General features: G+C 36.8%; 1 protein-coding gene and 2 long non-coding RNA genes across 5 annotated transcripts in view; 1 reads left to right on the top strand and 2 right to left on the bottom strand.

The window, feature by feature from the left end:
- LOC148781068 (uncharacterized) overlaps positions 1-9807 on the top strand; it is an 18905-nt gene extending 9098 nt beyond the window's left edge. The window contains exon 3 of the long non-coding RNA XR_016061135.1: positions 5951-9807. This is a non-coding gene — a long non-coding RNA (uncharacterized LOC148781068). The remainder of the gene's footprint in view (positions 1-5950) is intronic.
- Positions 508-22933, bottom strand: LOC110007533 (uncharacterized). Of its 3 annotated transcripts, XM_088874312.1 has the most exons (4): positions 22847-22911; positions 22426-22605; positions 16992-17150; positions 508-906 (listed from the first exon to the last, which is right to left on the bottom strand). In XM_088874312.1, exons 2-4 carry the CDS (start codon positions 22600-22602, stop codon positions 808-810), a joined length of 435 nt encoding a protein of 144 aa, XP_088730438.1. In that variant the 5' UTR covers positions 22603-22605; positions 22847-22911; the 3' UTR covers positions 508-807. The 3 variants fall into 3 exon arrangements, 1 of the variants encoding a protein (XP_088730438.1); XR_016061133.1 differs by lacking the exons at positions 508-906; positions 16992-17150 and having other exon boundaries at positions 22204-22605; positions 22888-22933; XR_016061132.1 differs by lacking the exons at positions 508-906; positions 16992-17150 and having other exon boundaries at positions 22204-22605; positions 22697-22856.
- LOC110007532 (uncharacterized) lies at positions 2401-5957 on the bottom strand. The gene is made up of 2 exons (XR_016061136.1): positions 3099-5957; positions 2401-2707 (listed from the first exon to the last, which is right to left on the bottom strand). It is a non-coding gene; the product is annotated as an uncharacterized LOC110007532 (long non-coding RNA).

Below are 22933 nucleotides of genomic sequence, written 5' to 3'. Positions count from 1 at the left end.
TAGAAGATTTTTCAACATACGAACAATCTTTTATAATGGATTTTTGAGGTGCACCTTTAATTCTCCATTTTAAGGTTTGCAACTTTATATGAACTTTTTCCATTAAGTAATTTGATCCACTTAGATTACTTGAGTCAAAGGACCTAAACCCATATTTATTTTGGGTTCCCAAAGCGGAATATGCTTTTGCCATCAAACTTTCTTATTCGGAGTTTCAAACCCAAAACAAACAGCCAAATCACCAAATTGTTCTCGCTTATTTATGGTTCGAGGCAGTTTGGGCATTTTCTAAACAAATAGTTGAGGAAGTACCAAGTGAAATGATTTTTAAAAATAACAATTTTGTCGATAAATTGGTTAATTTGACTGCCTAGATGATTTTTTCAAGTGGTCTAATTATTTTGGTGATATTTTTTCTCTTTCTTTTGAAGATAAATATACTAAATATTGTGAAAAACCCATAAATAATCACTAATGCACCACTCTCCAACCACTCGAGGTTACGTCTTATCCAACCCTCGAAAGTCTTCTACACATCGTATTCTTTATCAACAAGGTTCTTCTCAGTGTGAATCTTGTCCACTTGCAAATCTCTAAGCTCATAGTTCAATCGAATAAAATGGTATATGACCTCTATATGCTTTGTCTGGAGTGATAAGCTGAATTCTTAGGCAGATGAATAACACTCTGTTATCACAATGCACAACATAGTTATCATATTTCACCCAAACTGGCCAAGTAACTTTATCAACCAAATCATTTCTTACGCTGCCTCATTCAATGCCATATACTCAACTTCAGTTGATGCTATAACAACAATATCCTGCAATCTTGACGTCTAAGTGACTGCAAAACCACCAGCATTGAAAATGTATCCAGTGGTAGGCCTTGTAGTATCACGGCATCCTGTATAATCCACATTTATATAACCAACTTCCAATGATGAATTATCAAAACACAAGCATACATTTCGTGTCCCCTTCAATACCGAAGGATTCACTTAACTGTTTGCTAATGTTTCCAACCTGGATTAAACATAAATCTGGAAACAACTCCCACTACATGAGCAATGTCACTTCTAGTACAAACCATCACATACATTAGACTACCCACTGCAGAAATATATGGATCATTCTTCATTTTACTTTTATCTAACTCATTCATTGGACAATCCTTTTTAGATAAAATGTGCAGTTAATGACGTAAAAACATATTTACAGTCAGTCATATTAAATAACTCAAGAACTTTATAGATATATTCAGATTGATTTAACCAAAGCTTACATTGCTGTCTGTCTCTATAGATCTGCAAGTCCAAAATCTTCTTAGCTGATCCAAGATCCTTGGTGGCAAAATGCTCGGACATATCAAGTTTTAAACGCTTGATTTCACCCAGATCATTACTAGCCACAATCATATTATCAACATAAAGCAACAAAATAGTAAAAGAATCATATGTTGTACCCTTGAAGTACAAATAATAATCAAATTCGCATTTAGAATAACTTTCACCCAGCATAAAACTGTCAAATTTCTTATTCCATTGCTTATATGCTTGTTTCAAACCATACAATCTATTTTTCAACTTACAAACCAAATTAGGATTGGTTTTGTTCTCAAAACCTTCAAGCTGACACATAAATTTCTTCATCGAGATTATTATTCAAGAAGGTTGTTTTAATATTAAGTTGTTCTAGCTCCAAATTCAAGTTAGCAACTAAAGATAAAACAACTCTAATAGAGTTATGCTTAACAACAAGAGTAAAAATTTCATTAAAATCAACACCTGGTTTTTGCCCATAATGTTTCACCACAAGTCTAGCCTTATATTTCATAAGATCATTTGCTTCTCACTTAATAACATATACCTACCTATTCTTTAATGCTTTCTTCCTATGTGGAAGTTCCACTAATTCCCATGTATCATTACTATGCAAAGCATCAATCTCCTTCTCCATTGGTTTATGCTATTTTTCAGCATTAACGCAATAAATAGCCTCTTGAAAAGATTCTGATTCACCACTATCAGTATACAAAACATAATATAAGGAATGTGAATACATTTGTGTGGCCTTGTGAGGGCTTGTGGATCTTCTCAATTCTAGATCCGGTGTAACTGGTTGTCCTTCTTCATCTTGAATTAATTCAGTGTCATCCTCATAACTAACATCACCTCCATCAAATGAGCTCGACTCTATTGCATTTGTCGAGGTGAAACAATGAGATTTGGTTCTTGTATATCCACAACAAGTCTTTTTTGTTTTGGCTCTTCCTGCTTCCTTTCAGCGAACATTATATTCTCATTAAAAAGAACATCCCGACTTTTGATAGTCTTCTTTGCAATAGGATCCCAAATCCTATAACCTCTATCATCACCACCATAACCATGAAAAGCATATCTTTTTGACTTCGCATCCAGCTTGCTTCTACTTTCACTTAGCACTTAAACATAAACTTCACACCCAAATGTCCTCAAGTGTCCATATGTCACACTTTTACCTTTCTATACAATTTCAGGTATTTCACCATTCAAGGGTGCACTGGGAGATCTATTGATTAAATATACAGAGCCCAAAATTTCTTACTAAGACCAGATTGTGAACGCATGCTTCTTACTCTTTTAATGATGGTCCTATGCATCCTCTCAATGACATCATTTTATTGTGGCGTCTCAGGAACGGCCATTGCTCTACAAATGTCATTCTCTCTACAAAAAGTATCAAAAGCATTCAAGCAATATTCACCATCATTATCAGTTTACAAGTATTTTATAAGTCTCTTTGTTTCTTTTTCAATCTTGGCTTTGAAAACTTTGAAAATTTCAAAAGCTTCAAAAATTTGATCCTTAGATGTCAAATGATACAATCAACACATTATAGAATAATCATATAAAAAAGTGACAAAATAAGAAGCTCCACTAAGATATTTAACATTAATAGGGCCACAAGCATCGGAATATATCAATTCTAATGCTTTACCTTTTCTATAAGATTCATTTCTTTTAAAACTAACTCTACATGCTTACCTATGGCACATTGATCACAAAAATCAAGAAATGAATAGTTAGAAATACGAATAAAATTTTGAGTTTGCAATACCTTCATACCATGCTCATTGAGATGACCCAATCGACTATGTCAAATCTGCATGTCCTCTTTCTTATTAGTTGTAGCAACAATCTTCTCTGTAGCATCATTCCTTTGAGCCGTGCCATGAAGAGTGTAGATACTCCCATCTTTTTGCCCTTTCAACATTGTCATACAAACTCTGAAAATGTTCTATAACTCATTTTCAAAAGTCACTATGAAACCGAAGTCTTCTAACTGCCCAGTTGAAAGAAGAATTTTCTTCAACTCAGGAACACTCTTCACATTTATCAATATGTGCTTCTTTCTATCTGATTGCTTAATAACAACATTTCTAATGCCCAAGATTTTGCAAACTCGATCACCACCAAGATAAATCAAGCCACCATCCACATCTGTGTAGGATGAAAAATATGACCTTTTTGGACAAACATAAAATGAAGTACCAGAGTCTAAAACCCAAGTATCTGCAATAGACAATGTTGTGCATGCAATACTAAAAGTGACCCCATCTTCATTATCTGAAACTGTACTTGCTTCGACATGATCATCTTTGCCCTTGGCCTTTTGTTTGCTCTTCAGAGCATACCAATCCTTTCTTGTATGACCAGGTTTCTTGCAATACCAATAAGTAACCTTCTTGCCCTGTGACTTAGACCTACCCCTGTTATGAGATTTACCCTTATTAAATCCATAATGTTGATCTCTATGTTGGGTTCTTCCTCTATCTCCTGCTGCCAATGCTTGATTTGACTCAGCAAGCATTTGTGTGGATGCCTTTCTAGTCCATTCATTCAACAATGAAGCCACAACATCTTTCAAATTAAACTTGTTACCTATTGTATTAGTCACAGTGGTAACCAAGATATCCCAACTAGCAGGTGAAGAACTCAGCAAAAGCAAACATAAAACTTCTTCATCCAAATTCACTTTCGAAGACCTCAATTGTGGAGAAATAGAATTAAATTCACTCACATGCGATCCAATTATTGCACCTTCTTTCATTTTCAAAAAAACAATTTTTTCATCGCATGCATTTTATTTGCACTTGAGCGATGCTCAAAAGATTGCCAAAGCTCTGCAGATGTTTTACATTGACAAACATAAAATAAAATTGATGGTGAAATACATGATCTAATAGTAGCAAAACATTTTCGAACAAGAATATCCCATTCTCGATCTTCCATTCCATCGGGCATGACCTCTTTTCGTCGAATTGACCTCTTTTCGTTGAATTGACCTATCCAATTCTTTTCCAACAAAATAATCTTCCATTACTTTGATTTAATTTTTCAAATTCCATTACCTTTTCCATTTTAAGGAAAAATACAGTAAATAACCACAATAGCAAAAACCCTTTCTTTACAGGCACAATGAGGAACAAACCCTAGGCTCTGATACCAGTTGTTGTGGTCGATTGGTAAAAAATCAGCAAGGGTTTATAACATTCACTTTTATTGTGCATTCATATCAATATAAATGAGCAATAAAAACTACACAATATCAAAACAAGAATATAAAATGAAAAATCCAGCAACATGCATTCACAAAGCACAACAATTTAACGTGGTTCGGTCATAAATCATGACCTACATCCACAGGAAAATGACACAAGACTTTACTTACTGATTTGGGAAGATTACAAGGTGAAAACAAGTTCAAAACATCAATTTCCAACGGTCATTTCTCACTCTAAACATTGCCCAAAAGCAAGGCACCTAGAACACCAAAAAATGGGCTCTCTTTGATACCTTCTCTCATTAAAACAAGGCACACAGCAAATGTAATAATTCTAAAATTCCAGAAAAAAAAAAAAAAAAAAAAGAAAAAGCAAAAAGTGGGAGAAACTTTTAATAAGTGATGGTTCGTATGAGCATGATGGTCCTTAGGGACCATCACTATGTTCAAAAAGCTTTTGGTTTAAAGCTTTTGCTGCCTTGCTCTTGCCAAGGACGTGGGCTTTAAGCGTTTAAAGTGTAATTTAACGGTTACACCTCATGTGTGAGGTGTAACTTAATAAAAAAATATAATATAGTATCTTAAGAATTTAAATACGAGAGGCGAGGACTCCCACCGTAGAAAATTTGAGATCTCTCTCTCTAGCCGAATTTTTATCGGAAGCTCTTTCTCAAATATTTTAGGTAAGGGGCTTCATTATCTTGAAAAATAATCCGCCCTTTTTAAAAATGAAATGAAATAATTATTTCAGCTTATTATCATGAATTTTAGGCACGATAAATTTTATGCGCAAGTGACCTCATTATTTTGAAAATAATCTTTTTAATAAAATTATAATATTAGAAATTTTAAATGCTGTAAATTCTTAAAAATAAATTTATTTCTTACCTAAAATTTTTGAGAGGGAGCTTGCGATAAAAATTCGGCTAGAGAGAGAGATCTCAAAATTTTCTAGGGTAGGAATCCGCGCCTCTCGTATTTAAATTCTTAGGATACTATATTATATTCTTTTATTAAGTTATACCTCACACATGAGGTGTAACCGCTAATTATACTTTAAACACTTAAAAGCCCACGTCCTTTAGTGGACGTGGCAAGAGCAAGGCAGCAAAAGCTTTAAACCAAAAGCTTTTTGAAAATAGACCATCATGCTCAAGAAAAGAGTTGACTTGGGAACAAGAGTAGCATAATGGTTTTGGCCCCTTCTTCCAACTATATTGTTTTCATTGATATCTTGGTATTTTAATTAGACTTTGCATATCCACAACTAACGTTCTTTTCTATCATTATTTAAAAAATAATAAAAAAAACTTTTTTATTATCTCTTCACATTTTTGTTTCGTTTGAAATCACAACTCCCTCGATAAATAAACTTAGTTGCGATGCGCATGTATGTATGTTTGCAGGCAGTTGTTTGGGCCAGTGAAGTACCTTCAAAGGGTGCACACGAGCGGGGGATTGAGCCCAATCAATAACCAAGAGGCTAAAGTTGGCGATCTATATGCTTCTCCTTACACTGCGGTTTATTGGTTCTATTATTCCTAGTCTGATCTAATGATATCAAGCTCTCTCTGTCGAATTTTTTACTTTTTATTTTTTTGACAATGCTCAAGAATTTTATTAATAAAGAGGAATAATCAAAAGCACAGTCGAATAAGCACTCTTTTAGCTAAAAAATCAACTAACTCATGCCATCAATAGATATCTCAAGCCTGCATTCCTCTATGAGCATGGAAGTGTTGGATAATGACTTCTCTAGTGCTTGAGCGTTTGTAATTTCCACACCTAGATATTATACCTTAGGCTATATTTGATTGCACTCAAATATCTGAATATTTCAAAATTTTAAGTGATTCAAAATAGTTTAATCATAGTTACTTGACGCTCCAGCTCCAGAAATTTCGCTCCGGCATTCTAGAGCAAGGATCTTGCCTGGAACCCGTTTCCATCTTTTTGGGATCTCGCTTCAATTTTTAGGATTATCGATCCTATATACAACGGAGCTCGCTCCCGATGCTACAAGGAACACATTCCTTAAATTTTAGAATCTCGTTCCTAAATAAATTAGATCCCCGCTCCCAGAATTTTAAGAGCACAATCCCTACATATCCGAAACTCCATCCCTATTTTTCCAAAACATCCTAAAAAAAACTTTTTAAATAAAATTAATTTTTAAAATAAAATAGTTATAGTTTAAGCCAAATTTTCATAAAAGCGGAGTTCTGTGATGAGAGCGTGGACTAATCATGCACAGAACACGATTCTTCCTTGAATGGAGGATACTTTCCAAATAAGAATGCGGTCATTCTCAGATCGGAACGCAATCCTGTTGTTGATGGGAGCACGATCCTAATGAATATGGGAACACGATCTCATTTGACATAGAAAGCATTCCCGTTAAATAAGGATCTTGATCCCAATGTATTGGGAAAGGGCTCCCTGTTCATACGGGATCTCGATCCGCTACTTTTACCCTCACCGGAACTCGCTCCCCAAGCTCTGAAGCTTTGGGCAGTCGTCGCTCCTGTTGGAAATTTGCGAAAGCGTTGATATAATAATTTGATTAAAAAATAACAACGAAAGATAATTGAGGTGAAGAGGAGGTAGTATGACTCGACGATAGTTCCCTATTTCATAGAAATAATTTTGATAACAAACAATTGTTACCTTCTTTTTTAACTTTATTTTACATACAATGAAACCCTTGGATCCATTTTTCGATTTGCTATCACCCCTTTTTTATAGGCTTTTTGGACCGTTGTATGTACCGTCAACTTTTTTCTACCGCCATACTAAACGGTTCTTGGTGGTCCTCCAATATCAGTTTTTCTTCATCACGAGGTAACCAACACACGAAAATATTTGTGTATGCCTTCCTTTTATTGGTGGAGTGACGTGGAATAGTTTGGGAGAGAGAGAATGAAAAGCGATGATGGGTTGAGGCGGTGATGAGAGAGAAAGGCCAATTAATTTTTTTAACATCCCCTTTTAATTTGTCACTCTCATTAAATCTCTGAACTGGATGAATTTCTCACTTGAAATTGTCTTTGAGAAGATGTCTACAAGTTGGTCATTTGTGTTGATGAATTTTGGTTTGATTTCTCTTTTTTCAACTAGCTCATTGATGAAATGATGCCGTATTTCTATACGCTTCGAGCGACTGTGAAATACTGGATTTTTTATCATTGCAATAGCTGACATATTGTCATAGAAAATAGTTGTAAGGGTATTCTGCTTTTGCTGTCAGTCTGATAACCACGACATCACTTTTGTAACTAGGCAGAATATATAACCGGAAGTGCTTTTTCGATCATCAACAGAACCTGCCCAATCACTATCAAAAAATCCAACAAGATTAGTATTATTTTCATAAATATATTTGATATCGTGTTTCTTTGTTCCCTGGATATATCTTAAAATCATTTTTGTTGCTGAAAAATGCAATTTGCTTGATTCATTCATGAACCTGAAACAAATACTAACTGCATGCACAATATCTGGCCTTGTATTAATCAAATAAATTAAAGATCCAACCAAGCTTCGATAAATCGATGCATCAACATTTTTTGCACCATCATATTTTGACAATTTTTCATTCACTGCCATTGGAGTACTCACTGACTTGCAATTTGGTATTCTGAATCTTTTCAAGAAATCTTCAATATATTTTTCTTGAGAGATCAATATTTCTCCATCTTACTGTTTTACTTGGATTCCAATAAAATATTTCATAATTTCCAAATCAATCATTTCATATTCGTTCATCATGGCTTTCTTAAATCCTTGCATCATTTTTTTGTCCGTACCAGTACAAATCAAATCATCCATAAAAAGGCATACAATTAGGAAGGAATTTCCACTTTCCTTTTTCACATAAAGTAAAAGTTCACTTGGGCTCCTTTCAAATCCTAGATTATGTGCTCAAAGGGGGAGAAACTTATCCATTGCGGCAGGCTTGGAGTTCGAAATTCAGACCCTCCCATTTTTGGATGAGTTTGGGTGGTTGAAGTTGAAACCCTTCACAACCAAATTAGGGGTTTTTTTGTGGAAACCCATTTGATTTTTATTTCCCCATCCTCGATTATGAGTTCAGACTTCAAAGCCCAATGATTCTAGGGCTTCTTGAGCCCCTTTACCAAATTTGGGGTTTCTTCAAAAACCTATCTGATTTTCATTTTCCAGTGCTAGTTTGATGTTCAAAGCCTAAGGATTCTGTGGGTTCTTGAACCACTTCATAACCAAATTTGGGGTTTCCTAGAAAACCCCTTTGATTTTCACTTTCCTCTCCTGGTTTTAGTGTTAAGCGAGAGCTGCAAGACAATTTGGGGGTTCTTCAATCCCTTCGCAACCAAATTTGGCCTTTCTTCGAAAGCCCATTTGATTTTAATTTTCCCATCCTGGTTATAGAGTTCGAATCACAGTGATTTTGGGGTCTCTTAAACTTTTCAAGATCAGATATGGAGTTTCTTTGAAAATCCATTCGTTTTGTCATTTTCTTGTGCTGGTTTTGGTGTTCAAAGCCCAGCGATCTTTGAGGCCCTTGAACCCCATCACAACCAGATTGGGATTTCTTTGTGAAACCATGTGGTCATCATTTTCTCTTCCTGGTTTTAGCTCTTAAAGACCGTTGATTTTGGGTGTACAGGTTATTGATAGAGTTTTGGGTTCTCTTTTCAGGACAGAGGGAAATCAGTGAAGCAAAGGAGGAGGGATCTAGAGAGAATTAGGGTTGAGATGTTGGGGTAAATAAATTTCTTGTGGAAATTCATTTGATTATCTAACAATAAGAAATGGAAATACCGGCAAGGAATCCATGAATTTTCAAATTGCTTGCCAATTTCAAAAAACGGAAATCCAATTAAGGAATCATTGATTTCAAAATGTATGGATTGTTGAAATCCATGAATTTCAATGTACCTCTTACCAAACATCGTCTTATAAATCTACATAATACTGCTAACAAAATTATCATTTCAGCAATCCAATATCTACGGTGGATAATCCAAGAGAATGGAGAGATTGAGGAAGATATCATACATACAACTAGAGTTGGAGGCGCGAGATGGAGAGATTTAGTTCAAATGAAAGGCTCTAAAAGGGCAAGAAGAAGGCCCAAAATGACATGGATAAAGTAATAAAACGAGATATGGTGACTTTTGGTCTTACAGAGGGTATGGCTCTTGATAGAGAAGAATGGAAGAACATATTCATGTAGTCCATAAGGCTTGGATGATGATGATAATGATTGAACCTTAAACTTCAAGACCGAATAAGTGCCGAGGACATATCTAACCAATGAAAAAGGACATTTTTTCTCCTTGTGAGGCTAATGTTGCTGCTAATTGAGCTTCAGTTTCCTGTCATCGAGGATCCCACACAGCTTATGTGCATGAAACAAGGTGCAAAAATAGCATGTCACGTTCGATTTATAAACTCACGAGATGAAGCAATCCAGGGAGTGCCACTAACATATGGAGAGTTGAAGCAGGTTCAGAACTGCTCAGGCATAATTTACCATACAGCACCAAAAACATCAGCACTCTATAACCATCCAGTAATCCTAGAGACCTTAAGTATAGAACCAATAGAACATAGATCAACAAGAGAGGAGGTCCATTACATTTAGTCGTAGATGGAGGTTAGGACATCAAAGAGAGAGAGTATTAGGGACAGTCACATGAATCCAAAGCAATAGTAATGCAGGGAGCTGCAAATATCAAGAGCCCAGAAGCCCAAAACAAAATAGTTGCATCTAAATTCAATGCAGACAACATCAAGACCCCCAAAGGAGGGTTGTTCAACAGTATTGAGATGCTTCAAAAAAGTAAAGTATCACTTTTTCAAGTACCAGTACTCTCAGCCAGCAGTATTTGGTGGGACATAAATACAATGGACAAGCACTAATTAAATCTTCAGGAATACAGACTCCCATCAAAACTTGCACACCAAAGTCAAGTTAAGACACCAAACTTTCTATTTATTTACAAATTTTCAATGGAAAATACAAAAATATTCCAAAGAACATAAATAAGAAAAACATATGAAATATACAAAAATAATAATACACATAAATATCAAATACATAGATTATTCATAAATTATGACATCCAAAACTGATGAGTTACATTTAATACATTAATGTTCTATAACGTAAAAATATTGCATGTATATTACCTCATGCATAGAATGATGTATGCACAAAGAGAGCATGTATACTATGTTCCCACGGGAGCATAGTATATGTTTACTCCCTCGGGCAAAAGACACTTACTAGGGAGGATTTTTTCTATTTCAAATTTTGGGAACCACCTAGGAATCACTAGATGATTATCTTCAGAAGAAATTTGGTATCTTGAGTTCCCTAACATGTAGGTCTTAGTCTTACCTCCAACAATTGAACGGTCTTTGTTCAATCTAGGGACATTATTCTTTTGAAGCACATAGAGTGTGATTTGAAAATTTCTAATTTATTGCGGTCAGTCCATGGTTTGGACAGGTTATATCCCCAAAATTCGGGGTCCCAAAAGTACTCCTAGATATGGTTTTACCGGAGGGAATAAATCCACAATGTAACCCCGCAGGAGCACGAAATCTTTTGGCTACACAAAACACCAATAAATATATATGGATATTGATTCCATATTGCATTTTCCATACTCGAACAAAGGAATACTTAACTTATTTTTCATCATTAAGCTTTCATCATGTAATCATCAAGTTGCACAAAGAAGTGAGATAAATAGAGATTTCCTTAAAATAGATTAATACTTAATATTCTTAGAATCATCTTTTTAAATTCAAAGACTTCTTTTGGTTCAAAGCTCACTGGATTGAGTCAAGACTTAGTCAGCCAAATCAGCTTGTGGCTAGGCCCTTTTTTACTTTGGTGATTGGTTAGCTAAATCCAAGCATAAGCATTGGAAGGAAGGATCCTTTCCAATACTTTATGCAACCAAAAAGGGCGTTAAGTAGGGATGCTCTAGTTGAACCAAATGAGAGTCAATAGCTCGAGGTCTCAGGTTGGAAGCTGTAGTATTTCCTCATAAACAAGTATGGAACCTCAAGCAAGCATTCAAAAGGACTTCAGCTTTCTTATCAGCAATTAACATTGCACTAGTGGAAGTCTCACCACTATTTGGTGGAGGCCTCAAATGCCAATCAAGTCCCAAACAAATGGATGAATTATACAAAAATTGGAAAATCCAAAAGAAATGTCAGATTATGTCAAAGAGTTCAAGAGGACCAATTCATTCAAAATTACGACAACTGTGTATATCCCTTGTGTTGCATAGTTTTAGAAAGGACCAAGGAGGAAAGCAATAAAAAGATAAAAAATGTATGTGCAAAAGACTGAGTACTGGAGGTATGAAGCGGAGTGTTTCAGAAGCTCCACAAAAATGGCGTATGATGAATAAGTGCCCTTTTGCAAACAATTGAGCATATGCCTAGATGTTTTATATATATATATATATATATATATATATATATATATATATATACACACACACACACAAACACATATACTACATACATGCTTATATATGTGTGTATGTATATATGTATGCAGTATGTGTGTGTATATCGAGAGAGAGAGAGAGAGAGAGAGAGAGAGGATTTGAGAGGGAATGGGTGTTTCATGGTCAACTCATGTCCTATGACACATGCAGAACTGGAAGAGGCTTTTAAGAAACACAGCACAAGCAAGGCTAGGACGTATCCAATTTCTTGTTACAGACAGTGATAAACCAAACGATTGGCTTTCCTAGGGGACATAAATTATAGGACAAGATGGACCAAAAGAATAGGAATATCAACAAATATTTAGAAGCATAGTTTATATTTGTTGCTTTTCATGTTTACACACAAAAGCTACCATAGGGGTCAAAATATGAATGGCATGGAAAAGCAGCAAATGAAGAAATCATTGTTTTAAAAAGTAGAACGCCTAGTGCCTAGGAGGTCCAGAAGGTCTGGGTGCCTCACCCAGGTCTAGGCGGGCGCCTAGTGCCCGGCACCGGACGACCGCCCAATGGCGGAAATGCCCCTCGTTGAGGGCATTTGTTGATCTTTTTTAAATAAAAAACGGGAAAATCATGGGTTGTAGGCTCATTTGAAATGTAAACCACATTAGAGCCTATTTGAGAGAGAGAAGATCCCCAAAAAAACAAGTTTTTTGTGATTTTCATAGAATCGAAGGGTTTCTCAAAGTTACAAGAAATCGATCTAAGCACAACCCATTGATATTAGGATTTAGTTTTGAATGTTTTATAAGTCAATTAGAGGGCTTTTTAGAATATTTTGACCTTAGAAACATCTTAGAGATGGAAGTTTGGAGATCGAGCAATCAAAGTTAATGAATTTTTTTTTTTATTGCTTGTATTATTTTGAAATGCCTTCTTCGGATCTAATCAAAGTGGTGATCTGGGTTGGAAATATGGCTACATCCTGAATCCTTTGGATAAAAATTGCATAAAATGCAAGTTTTGTGATAAAGATACAAAAGAGTGCATAAACAGATTCACGAAATATCTTGCCAATATCAAGGGAGATATTGCCCTATGTAAAAAACCTCCAAAAGTTGTTAAAGGGGAGATACAAAATTTTCTGAGTCCTGTAAAAATGAGAAACAGGTATCGATAGCAGAGATGAGGCCTGGGGTTTGGGTCAATTATGACAATGATGATAGTAATGAGGACGCGGAAGGATGTCGAGAGGTACAACAATCCCATATTAGGGGGCCGGGAAAGAGAGTTGTAATTGCTTCTGGGAGTGGGGGGCCTAAGAGACCTTGGGTTAGAGGGCCTATGGATTGGTTTTTTGCCCTAGCTTGCCCCGGGGTTGCAGAAGAAAAAACAAAGAAGCGAACCACTATTGAAAATAGACTCAAGAAGAAAGAGAGAAATAGAGATGCACAATACGTTGCTAGATGGTTTTATGAGACGAGCATTCCTTTCTATACCGCTCGCCTAAGCAACTTCTACACCTTGGTAGAGGCAATTGGCCAATTGGGCCTAGGATAAAACCCCCAACCCCACATGAGCTTTCAGAGCCTCTTTTGAAAAAAGAGGTGAGTATCACGAGGGATATTGTTGATGTTCAGAAGGATGCATGGGTTTAGTATGGAATTTTTGTTATGACTGATACTTGGAGTGATAGGAAGAGAAGCCAAATGAATTTGCTGGTGAATTGTCCTTGAGGGACTGTTTTTTGAGGTCTGTTGATGCCTCTGATTATAGCCATGATGCCCATTACATATTCTAAATTATAGAGAAGGGAATCAAGGATGTTGGGGAGCAGCATGTCATACATGGCTAATTTGTTGGGCATAGCTTACTCTAGAATCTTTTAGGGCCAGTTTGGATGTCAAATTAAAAAAAATTGTTATTCAATAAAATTATAGTTTTTCAAATGTCAATTGCAAAAAATAACAAGCCTTTTCTCTTTTCTTATAAAGCCGTTTGGGTGTTAAAAGTATATTTTTCTCTCTGCGATTCTCTCCCTCAACAAAAAGGGGATTTACAAGTAGAGGAGGCACAAGCTCAGTGGAAACTATGTGATTCTCTCCCTCAACAAGAAGGGGATTTACATATAGAGGATGCGCAAGCTCAGTGGAAAGAAATCTTTTTACCGATAGAGCAGGCACAAGCTCAGTGGAAAACAATCTGTTTACAAAAAAGAATTTACGGGTAGAGAATGATAATGAAAGAGAGTAAATTTCGGGTTGTTTTTGGAAATCTTTTTGCAAGCTCCAAATGATCTCCACTGTGTTTGTAAAAGCAGGATGCTTTTCGAAAACAATTGTTTTTTGAACATTCTCTAGTTGATCTTGGAACTGTATTTGCAAGCTCTGAACTCCCACCATGGATGGCTTCATCGAAGCTCAAAACAATCTTTTCATAATGCTTCGATTGTAAAATTGTGAAGCCCTCAGGCTTCGATTCTTCTCAAGACTTTGTTCTAGAAACCCTCTTAGACATCGACACAAGATACATGGAAACCCTAGCTTGTTCTCCCATTCATGTGGCAGATCACAATGCCATATTTTTTATGCCATTAGAGAGAGAAAGAGGAGCTCTCAAGACACTGGTTCTAGAGAGAGAAAGAGGAGCTCTCGAGACATGGGTTCTAGAGAGAGAAAGAGGAGCTCTCGAGACACGGTTTCTAGACAGAGAAAGAGGAGCTCAATAACTGGTTATGGAGAGAAAAAGAGTAGCTCTCTCAATAGCAGTAGTTCAGAAAAAGAGAGTAGATTTCGGGTTGAAGTAGTTTAGAGAGAGAGAGAGAGAGTAGATTTGGGGTTTCTGAGGTTTCACAGTGTGGGTTGTTGGGTCACACGGTGGGGTTTGCACGGGGGTGAGAGAGTCGCACTTCCATAATAAAAAAAATTCAGGTCTGACTTGAATTTTTTTTTACGGTAACTTTTGCCTTAATATTGCAGTATTTTTTATTTCAATCTAAAAATTAGTAAAATCTTAAAGTTGTCCAAACAGTTCAATTCTATTTCACAAGATTTTTGGATTGCAATCCAAAAAGATTGCAATTTTGGGTACATCCAAACTAGCACTTAGACACCATGTGCAACACATTGTATAGACCTCATACTTGAGGCTCTTGGCAGTTTGAGCGAAATTTTAGGTGTAGTGAAGAAGGCAAAGCCAGTTACGAATTTCATTTATAGTCAGACTTTCACCCTCAGCATGATGCGTAGATTTACAAAGAAGAAAGAGATTGTGAGGCCTGGGGTCACGAGGTTTGCAACCTTGTACTTATGCTTCGATAGCATACATTCGAGGAGAGTCCAATTGAGGCAGATATTTACTTTGGATGAGTTGGAGAGAATGCAAGTGGTCCAAGGATCAGGTTGGAAAGAAGGTGAAAGATATTATTTTGTCTAAGGGTTATTGGTGAGGGGTGAAGGGTGAAGGGCCCTCTTAAGGTATTTTTTCCTCTTGTCAAAGTCCTTCACATAGTTACTGGTGACAAGCCTTCCATGGGCTACATATATGAGGCTATGGAGAGATGCAAGAGAAAGATAGCCCAAAATTTAGATGATGATGTGAGCCGTTATAGCCTATTTCATAGATTATTGATGAGAAGTGGGATAGGTAGCTACATCGGCCATTGCATGCAGCTAGTTATTATTTGAATCCAGTTTTTTTTATGCTGATAGAGATATATACACAAATGACACAATTATGACTGGATTTAATTAGTGTGTAGAGGTGCTAGTTCCTGATTTGGATATCTAAGATGTTATATGCGTTGATCAGCTAAAAAGTTACAAGTGCGCATTAAAGTCCTTTGGGAGTCCAATGGCGATAAGGCAAATGACCAAAATTGATCTAGGTAATAATATTCTTAAGTTCCTCAAGTTCAAGTTTAAGAATAATCGATACTTGAAGGACAGATTTGCTTATGGAGAAAAGAGAGACCCCCTCATATCAAAAAATATGGACAATGCTATGGAATGGTTAGTTGACGATGATCAGGTCGAGAGGCATGAAGAATTGACATGGGATATGGTCATGGAGGCCTCAGGGCATCAACCGACCCTCTAAGGGCCACTAGATTTTCTTCCCAGAGGACGAGGGTGGAGGAAGAGGAGGAAGCAGAGGCGGATTCAGAAGAGACAAAGGAGGACAACCATTATGTCGAGGAGGGAGATGATTTCGACGATGATGGCTTCGACTCTGATGCATATGATGCAGATGCAGCTAACCCTACTTTTTTCTATGATGATTGATGAATGATGAATTGATGATTAAAGATTCTTATGAGAATTCAAATCTATAATTTATATATTATATTTCTTTCATTTTGTTTTTCTCCGCTTGGTTGTGTATTGTGGATTTGTTGTTCACTGGTTTGATAACTTTGGTTTGTAAATTTTAAGTTTTAACTATGAGTGGAGTGTGGACTATGGATAATTAGATATGGACTAATGGAGTATGGAGGAGTGTGTGCTATGTGGATTGTGTATTATAGACATTTGATGTGCCCTACGTCCCTAACTCTTATGTGTTATACAGTTATAGTGTTAGTCTTAAACTATAGAGTATAGACATTTTTCTTTCTATTGGGCCGCCCAGGTTCTAGGCATTCGCCTAGGCGCCTACCTATCGGGTGGCCTGGACCCCCCCGGCTGCCTAGTGTTTTTTGAAACACTAGAAAAAATATTTGGCATTATAGGAGGTATTTCTTTGGCATGAATGACATATCAGTAACTTACATGGGAGATTGCTGCCTCATTTTTTTCTAATCCTTGTTCTTTTTTCTTTATTCTTTTTTTGTTTTTGGAGTGAAGGTGGCTGATGTCTCTTAAATATATTAATTTTACAAGGATAAGTGCAATAGCATCACTAACACCCACACAAAATGAGTAATAATATTTAGCATATATTCATACACAAATTATAAGGAACTCATTGAGGATTGCAAGCTACCAACCTTGCCTTTTGAGGTCTTCAATTGCCTCATCTCTGGGATCACGAATGGGTCCATAAAAATTCCTCTTCCACATCCCATTCTTACGGCCATGGGTTCACTGAAATCACAAACGCTATGTAGAGAATCAACAATATCTCGCGGCGGACAGCAAAATATAGGCTGAATTTCGAAAAGCTCCGCCCAAAATTAGCAAATCCTAGACTTGGATGTTGTTTAATGGCCTTGTTGTTGAAGACAAACAGAACTCTAATACCAAATTGAAGCATGAAAAACTTAAGAAGAACAGAAAAACAATAGTAATTCAGGCCAAACACAAGCAATAATTAGAAAAACCTAGGGTTTCTTCCCTAACCCAGCTAAGGCTTCAAAAGGTTGGGGCTTTTCCTTCCCTTTCTAAAATAATCACATGAATGACCACTAAAGGGCCCATCTCTGAAACAATATTTTTAAATATTCCAGGACATTAAATGTCCATACAATGAGTAAAATGACCCACAAGTCCTAACTTAAAATTCTTAACAATAATTTTATCCTTGATAAAGCAAAGTATCCATGAAGAATTAAGAGGTCAATGAGAGGTCGAGAGTTTATTTTTAAAAATTATTAAATGACGAACATAATGAGAACACAACGGTAGAAGGAACCGTTGGCATAAATGAGGGCAGATGTCACAGATACATCTGTAGAATTGGGATATCGGAAGTTAAAGAAGCTTTGAAAAGGATGAAGATATGAAAGGCTTTAGGACCATATGGTATCCCGATAGAGGCTTGGAAGTGTGTGGGGCCGATCGAATTGACTGGCTGACCAAGTTGTTCAACAAGGTATTGAGAACAAAGAAAATGTCAGATGAATGGAGGAAAAGTATTGTGGTACCTATTTACAAGAACAACAGAGACATACAGTATTGTGCGGACTATCAAGGGGTCGAACTTATGAGCCACACTATGAAGATGTGAAAGAGTAATTGAGCAACGACTAAGGCATGAAACGAGTTTATCAAAAAACCAATTTGGTTTTATGCCAAGGAAGTCAACAATGAGGCTATTTTCTTACTTACGCAACTGATTGAGAAGTTTAAGGCAAAGGGAAAAGACCTCCACATGGTCATTATTGATCAAGAGAAAGCCTATGATAGAGTAACTTGAGATCTAATTTGATGGGTGATGAAAAAGAAAGAAATCGCCACACACTACATCGACTTGATGAGAGATATGTACGAGGGAGCGCTAACTAGTGTGCAAACAACTAGTGGAGAGACGAGTGAGCTTTAGTGACAATAGGTCTACATCAGGGGTCAGCGTTGAGCACATACCTCTTTGTCTTAGTTTTGGACAACTTAACTAAGCGCCTACAAGATGAGGTACTATGGTGTATGTCGTTCGTAGATGACAGTTTCGATCGAAGAGACTCGAAGAGGCGTCGACACAAAGTTATAACTTTGGAGGGATGCTCTAGAATCGAAAGGTCTTAGATTAGTCGAACTAAGACAAGAGTTTATGGAATCCGAGTTCAGTAATAGTAGGAGTAGGAGTAGGAGTAGAGATGAAGAAGTAGTTAAGATTGACAGTCAAGAAATACAAAAAAGAGTGCACTTTCGATATTCTGGGTCAATAATCTAGGAAAATGGAGAGATTGAGGAAGATGTCACACATATAATTAGAGTTGGGTGGGTAAAGTGCAGATGTGCAACTGGAGCTTTATGTGATCCACACATACTAACGAGGCAAAAGGGAAAAAACTATATGACAGCTGTAAGACCAACTTTGCTTTATGGGGCGAAATATTGGGCGGTTAAGAAAAAAACATACTCATAGGATGAGTGTAGCTTAGATGAGGAAGTTGAGATGGATGAGTGGCATGACAAGAAGGGATAAAATTCGAAATAAATACATTTGGGAGAACTTAGGTATGGCTCCAAAAGAGAATAAGATGAGAGAAAGTAGACTTACGTGGGCTAGCCATGTGCTGCAGACCCAATACAACACCAGTTAGGAGGTGTGAGTTAGTTCAAATGGAGCGCTCAAAAAGGGAAAGGGTAGGCCCAAAAAGACATGGTTAGGAGTACTGAGAAAAGATATGGGGACTTATGTCCTCACTGAGGGTATGGCTGGTGATAGAGAAGAATGGCGGATTGGATTCGTGTAGTTGACCCCAAATAGTTGGGTAAAGGCTCGGATGATGATGATAAAATAAAATTTCCCATAAACACTCTAAATACATTTGTAAACAAATCCTAAAAAATCTAAAAATATAAAAAACAAAATCCCCAAAAAACTAAAATGCTAAAAATAAACCCTAAAACTAATATCAAATATGCATCCCTTGATATTAAACAAAAATAAAAATATGAACAATTTTGTCCTGCATCAATCAGGACAGTTGTTCCGAGTATGATCTAGCGGAAGAGGAACTCAATTAATTGCACTCGAGAACTTCGATTCTTAACTGAATGATCTCTGTCTAGGAAATTTAATCACTCGATCCAAACTAACTTGAGATCGCGATCCCTAGTACGCAAGAATCGAGTTCCTTAAATTTAATACAACACGCACATCGATTCCTATCATAAGGAGCTTTCGGGCAGCCTTGAACCATTGCCGATCCCGTTCCCAACAACTATCAAATCGGAGTCCTTGCACATCAAAGAGAAGTTGGGATAGACACGCCTCTCTTAAACAAATGATCTAACTATCAACACCTTATTCGAGACTACAAGCCATGAAGATGAATAACTCTTATGGGGACAAGGGGTGGACCCAATTCCTTGAGACTCGGAGTTTTCTTCATAGTGATGGTATTATACATTGACCTCACAAAGCTCTTCCTTGGAATCTCAATTCCATATCATTCTATCTTCATCTCTTGGTGAGAGAAAAAAGCTTTTGCAGACCTTTTGTAACCTAATGAAGGCCTCAATTTCATTATTTTTGTGTGTTCTATGCACAGGGGACCAAGTAGCTTGTGACCTATTGTTTCTACCACAGTTATATTTGGTTTTAGAGCCAAGTTGAACAAATTTACATGACTAGATATATTTTTGTGTGTTCAATAGCACAAGGGACCAAGATCCCGGGCTCGATTGAATGATCCAAACTACCTATCTCACCTATGCCGAAAGAAAATTCCCTACCTCTATTGTCTGTTGAAGACTAGTCAAATACTTATATTTTTGTGTGTGCAATGCACAAGGGACCAAGTAGCTTGTGACATATTGTTTCTACCACAACTATATTTGGTTTCATAGCCAGCCTGAACAACTCTGCATGACTAGATATATTTCTTTCAAAGGTTGTGACACAATCCACCTATCAAGCCAAAACTGAGTACCTACCATATTTCACCTTCATTCTCACCTTTACTGAAAAGGTCAATCAGCAGTTATCACGACCATTCCACACCCCTGGAAGTCTTCTTCCAATTAAGTATCCTTGACCAGCAATTATTAACTGCATTCCACACCCCTAAAAATCTTTATCCAATTAAATATCCCCTCACCAACCTCCCTACTTCATCTACCCCATATCACCTGCTAGTACGTTTCGTGATTGTGCTACTCTTTTACTATTCTTTTTTGATAAAATATATGAATATGGACCTATCAAGTCAAACCTAGACAATGAAAACCAACTAGACTCACCAAAAGAGTGAATTAGGGTTTTAAAGCATCAGAAGGTGTGTATGCATAACCCAAAGTGTGTCTATAGAATCGTATTGAAGGCCAAAGCATATAAGGGCCTATGCCTTTCTCACTACACGATGTCACCGCTTTCACAAATACCTCGTAGCAAGCATCTAGTTTCATTAACAAATGTAACATACTCTAGCCCACTCTAAGAGCAAACTTCCCGTTATATTTCCTTCCAATCCCGCAAGCTAAGTCACCATCAAGCACAATCCATTGACCACATATGACATGCTCAATTACATTATTAGCCAGCCACTCACTAAAAGAATGTTGTAGGCATAAAATAAGTTGTAGGCATAAAATAATGTAACCTAATTTTGAAATCATAAAATTGAGAGAAGATCAAATAAGGAGATGACCCCTCTTTGATACAGCCTTCTTTTATTATACATTCACTATCAGATTCTAAACCCCATCCCTACACCCCCCCAGCCAGAGGTGGAGAATAAAAGGTTTTAATACTTTACCTGGTAATCTGGTAAATCAGGTTACTCCTTTAACCCAAAAATCAAAGGCTCATGCTTTAATGTCTCAACTCCCCGAACTTATCTTTATGAAACCTCAACTCAAACCTCCTTTGTCTCTATCCCTCTTATTTTCTTGTGCAAATCCCAAAGGGAAAACTTCTCTCTCTCAAAACTACCCCAAACTCAATCTACCCTAGACATCCTAGGCCTAAAGGAAAACTTGCCCATTGTTCCTCTTCACGTGTGAGTCATGATAAACCATATGTTACTCCTTTCTAATGTGAACATAGGAATTTCCACAAAGAAATATGTGAATTTCCAAAGTATTAATGTTTTGGGTCTTTAAAGATGAATAAAGGCAACATAGTTAGTGAGCATTTTTTGGAGGAAAATGTTTATATAGAGCCGAGGCTCTAAACAATCAAATTAGAGCGCATCTAAAAAATTTCATTAGAAGAGGTTGTTTTGATGCCCAAATATCCTCAAATTATTCATCTCGACATCAAGATGCATGGACATGATAAAAAAATAGATTTCAAGTTTTGGAAATAGTGCATCTTGTAATGCATTTTGGACCATCAATTTTCAAGATTTTCAAGTTTTCACAGAACTGCTCGATCTACAGTATTTTTTATAATTAGAGATGAAAATATATTTTTTAAGGCTATCACAAAAATTTCCAGTATTGAAACCACATTTCTCGACACTGTTTGAAGGTCTGCTATACTTTGATTTTTTAGAGCCTCGGCTCTATATAAACCGCACCCTTTTTTTAATAGTTTACCAATTGACTAGAAATGCAACATGACAAAGAACAATAGAATGCTTTCCACTTGGAAATATCACTCAAGCAACAAACCCTCAAGCATTATCACATAAATCTGGAGTTAACATTTCAGAAGGTTCATGTCCCAATTGAACTCTCCCTCTCTATCCAAAGAGATATAGAGAGAAAACTACGGGGTTAATTCTGGGGAAACAGACGAGTTAGATATGTGAAGAATTAAGTATTAGTGCGGGCCTGCTTCAAAGAAAAAAGCTGTCACATTACGAGATATTTCCCCTAAAATCAGTGATATATTAAACTTCGATAATTCCTGAGACAAGGGTTCCAAGCAAGAACTAATTTCTAGATGAATTTGGTAGGATAAATTTGTGGAACCAAATAATTAGGAAGCCCTAATAAGAGTTCAATCTCTACTATTCATGGAGATGTGAAAACACAACAAATAATAATAGGAATTTCATCTGATAAATGGTTAGAGAGAAAAGAATCGACCTCGAGCTCGGTCGATTTCATGGCAAGCGGGATACAGATGAGAACGATGCCAGCCATGGCTATGGCAGTGTTTCTCTTCCAGTACTTGGGCCTGCAGTAAGGACCTCCGGTCATACTCCACACCTTGGTCCTGCAATCAACATGAGTTCCATCGACATGACCATGGTCTCCACCCATTCTCTGAAACCCCAAACGAAAAGGAAAACAGAACAATATAATCAGCGGCTATGTCTTCTGGAGTGAGAAAGAGTGAATGGAATTAGAATCTAACTGGTTAGAGGGAGATTCGAAGTGGTTATAATCCACCGCAGAATTGGAAGCAGCAGGAGAGAGAGAGAGAGAGAGAGGAGAGGGAGGTTTGGGGTCTCAGGGCCTTCGACTCAGCCTGTGGATCTCCCAAGCAGACGTTTGAGAAATTTACCGTTTCGCAATAACGTAAAATTTGTATTTTTATCTTCGTACCTGTGTTTTTCTTTTAGGTCAGGTAGGTTAGTATAAGGCGTCAAAA

The sequence above is a fragment of the Amborella trichopoda genome, chromosome 8, assembly GCF_054954075.1.
Source record: "Amborella trichopoda isolate Santa Cruz 75 chromosome 8, AtrichopodaSantaCruz75HAP2 v2.0, whole genome shotgun sequence".
Classification (NCBI taxonomy): domain Eukaryota; kingdom Viridiplantae; phylum Streptophyta; class Magnoliopsida; order Amborellales; family Amborellaceae; genus Amborella; species Amborella trichopoda.
Note: the sequence above shows the minus strand (reverse complement) of the source record. Positions and strands in the feature narration are given on the sequence as shown.